An 11,644-nucleotide genomic window follows, 5' to 3' on the forward strand; every position below is an offset into this window, starting at 1 on the left:
TCACTTCAGATGACCAAAGGTATTTTCCTCGGAGAAAAATGTGGGGCGGTAGGGGTGGGGGGAAAGGGCACGCTTGCTTGGTTAGAAAGCAGAATTCTCCATGCCTGCTTTTTTTTTTTTTTTTTTTTTAATCTGATAATAAGTGTCTGCAGAAACATAACCCAAGATGAGGTCAGGGAAAATGGCGCCTTTTGGTATCAGAGATCGCTCCGCATGTCAGTCAATTATTAGCATCTCGTTCTTACTTGAAAGGAGAATCGGAAACGTGCTGATGAAATACAAATATTGATGATAGTAGAAGATAAAAGAAGTAACACCACACGCACTTCATGGGATCATCAAACATCAATGTGCCAGGAGAGATGCTCCAAGCAACTGTTCCTGGAAAACACAGATAACCTGAACCACTTTCTACCTTCAACTTTATTAATACCCTTCTCTTTTCCTGAGCTCTGCTGATATTCTACAAGTTCACTCTTGCAATTAGCTCGTAATGTGCTAAGTCTATGGTTCAATTTCTTTCTATTGCTGAAAGAGTTAGTACTTTTTATCTGAAAGAGATTACTGTGGGTTTTCTCAAATCTCATTTCAGAAAGATCTCACACAGTGCTTATAATTTCCACTGATAATAACATCGTAAGAGGAGATACAACTTTGACTTTTAGCAATATCTGTGTCAAAGTGTTTTCTACTTCGGACCTCGCTAGAACGAGATGAAACTCTGCCTCTCTCTCAATTTCCTTCCATCCAAAAATATTTAGTTTTCCATCAAAATATTGCCTGACTCCTGAAATCATATTCCCATTCAAAAACCTTATACTTTTCTGGGCAAACATTTGCAAGAACTTGAAGGTAGTTAATGTTTAAGAGTGTCTCTCCCATATATATATTTTTAGGCAGTTGGGGTAAAACATATGTATATATATATTCCTTGTCCCTGCATGTTATTTGAAATCATGTTTAATTATAAAGTTTCATTAAAAACCTTTGCTCAAAATTTTAGAGGCCTAATAAGATTTCCATTAATTTAAACATATCGCTATTCCCACGACAGCCCCAAATGCTTTCTTTTCCCTCTTTCATCCGTGGTTAAATATGTAAATAAAATGTCTAAAGTCATTCTTCAAAGAAGACAAAAGAAAAAAGAGCTGAGGGGAGAGACAGCCATAAAATTCCTCCCAATTCTCCATAACATTTGCCAGAGGGGGGCCAGTTGCCAGCCCGGGCTGAGCAGCAGGGAAGCCGCTGTTTCTTAGAATCACACATCTCAAATCCCACACACAGGAGAAAAAAAATAAAATAAAATATCTTTTCAGCTGGAGCCATCAAAAGACCCTTTTCATTTATTAGTTACAGAGTTATCTTGCAGTTGGTGATTTCTCAGAGCCCTCATTTTTCTATCATAATGTCTATTTGTTGGTTTCCATCTCAGCTGGGCAGAGCGAAGCACTTCTGCAGACATTTTTTTCTAAAAAAACGAGAGAAGAAAGCAATCTGAAGTGGTTATAGTGAAAATAATGGGTCTGAACATGGCTGAATTAAAACAGCACAGAAAAGATCAATTAGGAGGCACTTTCCCAAAGAGCTAACACCCTGCTCTTGGTGTTTGGCACTGCCCTGACTCTCTCACATTTATATTTTCAGAGTTTCTGAGGGAAGGAAAGGAAAAGAAGGAAAACGATGTCCAAGGAAGGATCTTGGCAAGGAAAATTCTAGAAAAGCCAAGGGATGTCCACTGAATCTTTTTTAATGGAAAGGTTTGGAAAATGGCTCACTAGACTCAAAAAATATATACACACGCACAAAAAAAAAAACCCATCCCCAAACAAACAAAACTGTCGTAAGAAAAATGGCAGCCTTTTAAAAAGCATCTCGGCAAACAATCCAGTTGAAGGCGGTTGTTCTGACTGCCTTCGCGTTTACCTCGACCACCTTTTTCTCCACTTTCTTCCTCACCGGAACCTCTTCCAACACCTCACACTGAGATCCAGGGACATTGATTCAGTGCTCGGTGCAATTCCCAGCCTCATTTGTCTCAGTGTTTGCTGGATGCATGGATGGATGGATGGATGGATGGATGGAAAGAAGGAAGGAGGGAAGGAAGGAAGGAAGGAAGGAAGGAAGGAAGGAAGGAAGGAAGGAAGGAAGGAAGGAAGGAAGGGGTGGATATGTGAGTTCTCCCAAGTTTACTAGATGTAAAATCCTACGCCTTGTTTCAAATAAAAGCCAATACTCTAAAAAGCCTTCTCAGAGGAAGTGCCCCACTTCTGCCCCCGCCGCCAAGAAGCTTCCCACGAGATAAGGGCCTAGCAGAAGCGTTTCCTTCTGGGGCGCTTCCTAGAAATAGCCGGGAACCCGCAGCGCCCGTCGCTCCTGCAAAGCCCCGGGGGGGCGGGGGGGGGCAACAAGACCGGGGGCCCCCCGCACCGACTCTCAGGGATGTCTGGACACACGGCACGGAGGGCTAACCCCAGAAAGGCAGGAGGAAAAAGGAGGCCCCGGTCCGCAGGGCCTCTCCTCCCGCCCGGGAAAGTCCTCCAACTGGCCCCTCTATGCGTGATCCTGGGAGTTTCCGCAAAACTTTAAGAGATCCTGACCTCGAGAGCGGCTAAGAGGAGAGAGGCCCGGCCACCTCCTAGGGGTCCTGTTTACTGAAGGGTTAATACGGGCAGCCAGGTGACGCGCCGGGCAAGTTCTCTGGAGGTGGGGCGTGGGCGTGTGTGGCCGAAGTGACTTCGTCCCCAACCGGCCCCCCCATCCGAGGGGGGTGATCTAAGGGCACTGGGCCAGGACGCTCCTTCCGCACTTTTTAAGAGAACTAAGAGGCACGGGCGCCTCCCCTTGCCCGGGGAGTTGGGGACCCTCGGAGCGAGCTGACTCAGCGCCCGCCCACCTCCCACCCTCAACGCCGAAGCGTCCCGCGGGTCTGCAGCCCAGGAGGGAGCAGGCCGGGCAAATCACTGGCCAAATAATATAAATACCCGACGAGCGAATGACTTCCTATAATAAATAAACCCAGCCGCCTAGAAGAACTCAGCAGCCCTGCCTGGCGCGAGGCCCCTCAACTCCGCGGCGCTGTCGGGGGCGCGGGTCCCTCTGCTACACGCCAAGCCCCCCACGGCCCGAGGCGGGGGTGGGGGGTGGGACCTAAGAGCCCCAGGAAGCTGCCCCCCCCTCCCCCTCCCCGCCTTCTCCGCGGAGACCTCGGAGGCGCGGCCCTAAACTCTGGATTCCCAGAGCCCTTCCCCCCGGCCCTTAGCTCCACTCTTTGAAATTTCAAAGAGACCCCCCTCCCCGGAGCCGGAGCCCCGACGCAGGCCTGGCAACTCCGCAGCCTCGGGAAGATGCGGGCAGGTTTACAAGCGAAGGGGCCACTTTATGGCCGAGGCCATAAAACGCAAATCCCACCTCGCTTTGAAAGCGCCCTCCGCCCGGGACCCACCATAAAAACCAGGGCCGACGCGCCCCCAGCCTCGGCCGCGGACCAGCCCGCCCCCTCCTCCGGCCGGGCTCCGAACTCCCAGTAACCCCGGCGTCCTTGGGCTGCGGGGCTCGAGGCCGGGGGCTCCCCGGGAAACGGGGCGCAGGCGGGGAGGCGGCGCGAGGGCAAGTCGGAGGCCGGCGCAGAGGGCGAAGGAGCGGCGGGAGGGACGCACGGGAGGGCGGCGCGGGGCCGGGGGCCGGGGCCGGGGGGCGGCGGCGGGCGCGGGCGGCCCCGAGCTGCGCTTTCTCATGCAAAGCAGCGGCGGGGCGGGGCGCGCGGCCGGGGGCGGGGCCTGTCACCGCTCGCCTCTTTCCCCCTTTGCCTTTGCGCTCGTCGGCTCCGGCCGGGACCAGATCTCCGCGAGGCTGCGGGCCGGGCCGAGGCCGGCGCGGGGAGGGCGGAGCCGCCGCCAGCCGCCGGCCCCCGTGCGCCCGCGCCGCCCGCCCTCTCCGCGCGCTCCCACGAGAGGCCAAAGTTGGCGGCGGCGGCGGCGGCCCGCGCGCCGAGGGCTCCGGGGCTCCTCTCGCTTCCCGGTATTGTTCGCAAACTTTGCTCCTCTCCTCCGCGGCCTCACCTCGGCGGACGCGGCGCGCGGAGAGCGGGGCCGGGGGCGCTCTGTGCGCACCGCTCGGGCTGAGCTGGGCGGGCATGGGCGGGGGCCCGAGCGGGGACGAGGAGCCGGAGCCGGCAGCCCGAGCCCCGGAGCGGCGGCTCTGAGGGCGGCCGACCTCCCCGCGGGGACACCTCCGACGCCACCATGCAGCGCCCGGGCCCCCGCCTGTGGCTGGTCCTTCAGGTGATGGGCTCGTGCGCCGCCATCAGCTCCATGGACATGGAGCGTCCGGGCGACGGCAAGTGCCAGCCCATCGAGATCCCGATGTGCAAGGACATTGGCTACAACATGACCCGCATGCCCAACCTGATGGGCCACGAGAACCAGCGCGAGGCCGCCATCCAGCTGCACGAGTTCGCGCCGCTGGTGGAGTACGGCTGCCACGGCCACCTCCGCTTCTTCCTGTGCTCGCTGTACGCGCCCATGTGCACCGAGCAAGTCTCCACCCCCATCCCCGCCTGCCGGGTCATGTGCGAGCAGGCCCGGCTCAAGTGCTCCCCGATCATGGAGCAGTTCAACTTCAAGTGGCCCGACTCGCTGGACTGCAGCAAACTCCCCAACAAGAACGACCCCAACTACCTGTGCATGGAGGCGCCCAACAACGGCTCGGACGAGCCCGCGCGGGGCTCGGGCATGTTCCCGCCGCTCTTCCGGCCGCAGCGGCCGCACAGCGCGCAGGAGCACCCGCTGAAGGACGGGGGCCCCGGGCGCGCCGGCTGCGACAACCCGGGCAAGTTCCGCCACGTGGAGAAGAGCGCGTCGTGCGCGCCGCTCTGCACGCCGGGCGTGGACGTCTACTGGAGCCGCGACGACAAGCACTTCGCCGTGGTCTGGCTGGCCGTCTGGTCCGTGCTCTGCTTCTTCTCCAGCGCCTTCACCGTGCTCACCTTCCTCATCGACCCGGCGCGCTTCAGGTACCCCGAGCGCCCCATCATCTTCCTCTCCATGTGCTACTGCGTCTACTCGGTGGGCTACATCATCCGCCTCTTCGCGGGCGCCGAGAGCGTCGCCTGCGACCGGGACAGCGGGCAGCTCTACGTCATCCAGGAGGGGCTTGAGAGCACGGGCTGCACCCTGGTCTTCCTGGTCCTCTACTACTTCGGCATGGCCAGTTCCCTGTGGTGGGTGATTCTCACGCTCACCTGGTTTCTGGCTGCGGGCAAGAAGTGGGGCCACGAGGCCATCGAGGCCAACAGCAGCTACTTCCACCTGGCCGCCTGGGCCATCCCGGCCGTGAAGACCATCCTAATCCTGGTGATGCGCAGGGTCGCGGGGGACGAGCTGACCGGCGTCTGCTACGTGGGGAGCATGGACATCAACGCCCTCACCGGCTTCGTCCTCATCCCGCTGGCCTGTTACCTCATCATCGGCACTTCCTTTATCCTCTCGGGCTTCGTGGCCCTCTTCCACATCCGGAGGGTGATGAAAACGGGTGGGGAGAACACGGACAAACTGGAAAAGCTCATGGTGAGGATAGGGGTCTTCTCCGTGCTCTACACGGTGCCGGCCACCTGTGTGATTGCCTGTTACTTTTACGAACGCCTCAACGTGGAGTATTGGAAGATCCTGGCCACGCAGCACAAGTGCAAAATGAACAACCAGACTAAAAACCTGGACTGTCTGATGGCCGCCTCCATCCCCGCGGTGGAGATCTTCATGGTGAAGATTTTCATGCTGCTGGTGGTGGGCATCACGAGCGGCATGTGGGTCTGGACATCCAAGACCCTGCAGTCCTGGCAGAACGTTTGCAGCCGCAGGTTCAAGAAAAAGAGCCGAAGAAAACCGGCCAGCGTGATCACCAGCAGTGGAATTTACAAAAAAGCCCAGCATCCCCCAAAAACCCATCTCGGGAAATACGAAATCCCTGCCCAGCCTCCCACCTGCGTGTGAATGGCACTTGGAGGGAAGGCCGGAGTGGAAAACTTTCCCAGAGAGCATACGGTGGCAGTCAGAGCCAAAACATGGTGCTTTTCTCCGTTGGTTGGTTGGTTGCTTGTTTTGTTTTTTTCTTTTCTTTTTTTAAATAAAAGTAAAAGGAAAAAAAAAGAGAACATAAAAAGCTTTTACCCTGAAATTCAGGATGCTGTGATAACACTGAAAGTCAAAATGTACTTAAAGGCTTTTGTTTTGTTTTGTTTTTGTTTTCAGTGAAGGAGAACCCTCCCAGTTAAGTAGCCTCTTGTGTGACTAATTTGTGGTAACATAGTTGATTCAGGCCCCCAGAAGAAAACTTTTGTTTAGGACCTTCCATAAATATACATATGTGTGTTTGAGTTGGCTTTGCTATCCATTTACAAATCAGAGAAGAGATAACTTCTTTGCAAATTAAAGAGCCTCTGCTGAGTTTCAAACAGAGAGAGAGAGAGAGAGAGCCGCTGTCCTGCAGGGGAGCTATCCCAGGGCCACCCTCAGGAAGGCTGCGTGTAGACAGCAACTTCTGTGCAAACAGGAAGAAAGAGAAAGCCTGACAACTCAGCACCCTCCAGTGGATTTGGAGTCACTTAAAAGAGACTCCAGCCTCCAGCCTCCACAAATGGTCCTTCTCCGACATAGAAACTTCCACCACACCTAATATTGGTCAATGCCAACGATGTGCAATACATTTTCTTTTCTCTTTACATGAAAATCAAAAGAGAAACAAGTATTTTGCTGTACATAAAGACAACAAAAGAAATCTCCTAACAAAAGAACTAAGAGGCCCAGCCCTCAGAACCCCTTTAGTTTTACGGTTTGTGGCTTTTTAATGGAAACCTAGCCAAAGCGATACACGTTTGGACTGATTTGCGGAAGGGTGGGTGGAGAGGGGAGAAGGAGCATTCAAAAGTGCCCAAAGGGCTTATTGACTCTTTCTATTGTTAAACAAATGGTTTCCATGAATAGACCCGGGAAGCCATCTACCAACCTTGGAGTTTATTCTCCTCACCAGGAAACGCCAGGAAAGAGTGGTCCTGCTGGTGTCTATTTGTAATATATGATATTTTTCATGCTTCACTATTTTATTAAAAATAAAAGATGTTCTTTTGTTTGGTGCTGGTCCCTTGTGCGTTGTAAGGTGACCCTTCTTAGTGCGTGGAGAGAACAGAGAAAACTTTCTCCCTCTGTTTGCTTTTCAAGCAAATCCTGCGTGTGCATCTCTCTCTAGAGGTCATTGGTTATCTATGTGAAATGGCAAATGGGCGGATTCCAAAGTGGGCAGGATGATTTAATTTCGGGCTGTAGAGGAATTACATGCAGGAAGCAGCTATGGTTGGAAGTTGTCTCTGAGTGGCAGGATTCAAGGGCCTGGTTTTAGCACAGTTCATTAAGAAGCATCTTGGGTACTAAGCGTGGATACACTAGTGCCCCTGGACTAGGGTCTGGAGAATGGATCCAGCCAATTAGGAGAATTAAGTCAGAGTAGGGCTCAGTTGACCTGCTGGGGTCAAATTGTACTGAGATAGAATGGCATACAACCGTCCAAAGGATGCTGGCTTTACAGCAACTCCTGGACACGTTTACAAAACAGACTGTAGATCTGGACAGGATAAAATATCTGCTAAGGGTGCTGAGTCATCAAGCAGAAGTTCATCAGCTTTGCACACCCTTGTACTCGCTTCTTCTCCCGTGTTTGCTGTCTGAGTTGTGTAGCTGTAGACCTGAAGTGGGCCTGGGTTCCTCTTGTCAGAGGCACCGCTAAACTCAAGTTCTAACCCAAGGGCACCGTTCAGACCAAATGCCCTGGGGACCTGACAGCACAAGCCGAGCCATCGGTGGGTCATCCTGATGCCAAGCTCCAGGTTGAACAAAGAGCTCTTAAGAATTCTGAGCATTGATTAAACACTTATTAATGATGGACGGAAGCCTGAAGAACAGGGCAGCCCGTTTCCTGCAGATGGTGTTTAGGAATTAAGCCTGAGGACCCAGACCACCCTTGCATCAATGACACTAGAATTGAACAATGGTATCAATCTTTTTTTTTTTTTTAGGGGGGGCTGGTAGGGGGGTTTGCTGTAGCATGCGGGGGCAGGGAACTTGGATGATTTGGAACCAAGTTTGAGAAACACCAACTAGGTAGGTCAAGTAATTTAAGGTAAAATCCAGAATAGCCTTCAGTGCATTAAAAAAGAAAAAACGGTAAAAAAAAAAAAATGCCCTCAAATAGAAACCTATTTGTCGATTGTTCCCATCTAGCCCCCGAAAAGACTAAAGGTATTTACGTACATGTGTATGTATGTCATGTACCCTTTCTGTAACTCCTAGGAAAAATAAAAATGACATTTTGGAATGGAGATTGGATAAGTCGAGGAAGGTAACTGTCAGAGCACTGCGGTGAAAGTTCAAGCTGGGTACGAGCTTAAAATACTCAGTTCTAAAAGCATTAGACTAATTGGCGGTTTCGGGTCTGCCCGTGGTCAGGTATGTAGGCTTTAGACGGTGGATCCAAGGAAAATCAAGGCATCCATGAGAGCCTTTGCTGTTGTTTAGAACAGCGGTCCCCAACCTTTTTGGCACCAGGGACCGGTTTTGTGGAAGACAATTTTCCGCGCACGGGGTAGGGGGCAGGGGCGTGCTTCAGGCGGTCATGCGTGTGAGTGATGGGGAGCAGCTCAGCTCCTGCTATGTGGCCCGGTTCCTAACAGGCCACGGACGCCTGGTTTAGAATGTGCAGGATTTCCAAAAGAACTGTTGACTGCCTTCGTTTGGAGATTTCCCCGCACCAAAGGCTGCGTGCGGCCTTTAGCTCCAGGAAAATGGAAACCTGTCTTGGGTGACAGATCAGAGGGGTGAGGTCCTGGTAAGAAGAAGCTCAAAGAAGGTGATGGGCCAAGGTCACGCTGCTGTCCACAGCTGTCCGTTCATTCTTTCATTCATTCCGTTATCCACATACAGCTCTCCACCACCCAGTGTATATGCCAGGGCCCGGGAAACAGAGAAGCAGGCTTTGGCTTCAAGAAGGTCACAGGCTGGTAGAGGAAACCTGCGTAGCTATAACGGGCGCTTGGGCACGACACATCTTATATGTTCTTCTATTCTGAGTCAGGGAGGCATCCCAGAAGTGGCTTGAAATTCACAGAAGGCAAAAGATTCAACGCGTATAATTTCACCGCAGGGTGAAATTGCAGCAACGTGTTGATGGTTGAGTTATACACAGGGAATAGAAAACTCCATGAAGACCTAGACGATGCCCAGCACCTGGCAGGAGGCCTCGGAGTCGTAATAATAACTACAACAACAATAACAATGATAGTCATAGTGTTGCAGACCTTTCAGAACACTTCCTGTGTGCTGAGTGCTTGACAGCCGTCGTGTCATTTAATTATCAGGACAATCCATTCAGGTAAGTACTCTTATCAGCCCCACTTTATATATGAAGACCCGGAGGCACAGAGAGGTTACGTAAACTCCCAGGGTCATACAGCAAGTAATTAGAGCCGAAATAGGAACCGGGTAGTATGATAATAGATCGCAGTTCCGTAAGTAATTGTTGAATGAATGAATGAATGAATGATAGCTTAGCACTTTGTACCAGCTACTACACTAAGCACTTTACATGTATTCATTCAATTCTCTAGCAAGTTTTGGTAGAGCTATTCTTATCCCTCGTATTAGAGATGAGGAAATTAGAGCACAGAGAAGTCAAGTCACTTGCCCAAGGCCACAGGGGTAGCAGGAAGGGAGCCCAGAATGTGAACCCTGGCTTTGTGCCTCCAAACCTGCCCCTCTGACCGCTAGGCCCTCCTGCCTCTCTCGGTGGTTCTGAGGACTTTACGTGGATCAGATCATGTCGTCTTCACAGCAGCCCTCCGTGCCTTTGCTGCAAGCAAAAGAGGCTCAAGATCACATTGGCAAAGTACAAAGCTCCCTTCGCCAGCATGGAGAACAGAAAAGCAGGGGGTGTGACAAACTGCCTTTCTGCACTGGTCCTGAAAGTGAGCTGAGGGCACAGCAGTGGGGATGAGCAAAGAGGGTAGATGGAGAGGCACTTAGAAGGGAGAAGCAGCAGGGCTTGGCTTTACGCAGAGAAGGAGCAAGAGGGGATGGGTGCTCAGGGGACCAGGGTGAATGTCACCGAGACAGGAGGAAATAAACAGAAGAGAATGGGGCGAGGCGTGTGATGAAGAAGGAAAGATAAATGCAGTGCAGACACTTTGTGTTTGAGCGTATCTGATACCTCCAGGTGGGCAAGGCTCATCTGCAGGCTGTGATGGGGGTGTCACACAGGTGGGTGTCCAGAAATGGTCAGGGTTGCAGGAGAGATTAGTCAGGTGGGTGGGGGTCTCTCCAGGGACAGAGGAGGGAGGAGGACAGAGCAGGCCGCAGAGGGTGCCTTGACTGAGTGCGGTCAAGCCTCGACTTAACCACTCAGGCTCCAATTCATTTTTATAGTAAAAGGATTGTAGGAGATTAAGGAAATGGTCTCATCCAGAGTCAAAATATGTGATCCAGATAGAGATAAGGGGGAGTTAGGAGGCTGAATGCCTGAGACCCCTCCTCTCTTACCCACCCGTGCCTGGGGCACTGCCTCTTTCTCTTTAACCCTTGGGCCACCCAAGCAAAATCAACGTAAGCACCACAGGCTGGCATTCTTTAACCCTCGCACCTACTGAGTTGCTGCTCCAAGGCCGAAAACCAGAAAACAAAAATCAAGAAGTATTATCGAGGCAATAGATATTATCCTATTTTCCATATTAAGTTTTTTAGAAGAGAGAGAGAGAGAAACACAGAAAGGAATAACAGATCGGAGTGCAAATTGGCATCTCACACTTAAAGGACGTGGAGCTATAACACAGTTTAGGATTGAACATTATCTGGCTCCAACTATGCCCTGGTGTCCAGTCTGACTCAGCCCCTTGGGAAGCTGCTTTACCTTGGGCAAGCTGCTGCAACTTTAATCCATAAAATGGAGGTGATAGTGGACCCCCCTCCCGGGGCTGTCACTCCCGAGGTGCCCAGTTGTTTTAATAGCTCTCTATGCATTAATCCGTCTTTTCCTCACTACAGTCCAGCAGATATGAGATTCAATAAAATCATATGTGTAAAGTGCCTCGAAGATTGTGGGCACTGAGTTCGTCTCAATAAACACTATTATTATGTTTATTTCCCCTCCCCCAGAAAGTTCAACCCGGCACGCTAATAAGTAATGATCTTTAAAGACAATGAGTTTTTGTTTTGCTTTTCTTAGAGAAATACTTTTTCCAATACCCGTGTTCAGGTTCCACAGAATACCCGCTGATCTTTCAAGTTTAAAAGGCAGGCACAGCGCCTCTGCAGCGGTGGAAAATATTCTCTGTCCTTCTCTTTGAACACGTTCACATCATAGCCGACTTCCCGGGAAATCAGACCTCACGCGCGGACGCCTCTGTACGCAAATGGATAAGATGGCTGTAACATGGAGATGGAGAAAAACGGCCAGACTTCAGGGAAACTCGCTGAACACACTCTGGCAACATAGTGTGGAGTGTTTTTTAATGTTTTATGAAGAGTGTGAAGGCCAAGCTGGAGGGAGGAGGGAAGGAGATGCTTTTGAAATCTGCAAAGAATAAGTTTCAGTTGCTGAGGTTGTAATT

At 51.7% G+C, this 11,644-nt stretch overlaps 1 protein-coding gene and 1 long non-coding RNA gene across 2 annotated transcripts; one reads left to right on the plus strand and one right to left on the minus strand.

Moving 5' to 3' along the window:
• Positions 1-1,325: 1,325 nt before the first annotated feature.
• Positions 1,326-3,752, minus strand: LOC309611113. Its single transcript, XR_014234335.1, has 2 exons — positions 3,443-3,752; positions 1,326-1,468 (listed from the first exon to the last, which is right to left on the minus strand). It is a non-coding gene; the product is annotated as an uncharacterized lncRNA (long non-coding RNA).
• Positions 3,753-3,793: 41 nt separating this feature from the next.
• On the plus strand, positions 3,794-7,123 carry FZD10 (frizzled class receptor 10). Its single transcript, XM_082355030.1, has one exon. It carries the CDS (start codon positions 4,242-4,244, stop codon positions 5,985-5,987), a length of 1,746 nt encoding a protein of 581 aa, XP_082211156.1. The 5' UTR covers positions 3,794-4,241; the 3' UTR covers positions 5,988-7,123.
• Positions 7,124-11,644: the final 4,521 nt, after the last annotated feature.

This window comes from Balaenoptera borealis (genome assembly GCF_965194805.1).
Source record: "Balaenoptera borealis genome assembly, chromosome: 14".
Taxonomy (NCBI): domain Eukaryota; kingdom Metazoa; phylum Chordata; class Mammalia; order Artiodactyla; family Balaenopteridae; genus Balaenoptera; species Balaenoptera borealis.

Excerpts from the sequence above, each read along its gene's own strand:
- FZD10 (XM_082355030.1), top strand. The coding sequence starts at position 4,242 with ATGCAGCGCCCGGGCCCCCGCCTGTGGCTGGTCCTTCAGGTGATGGGC.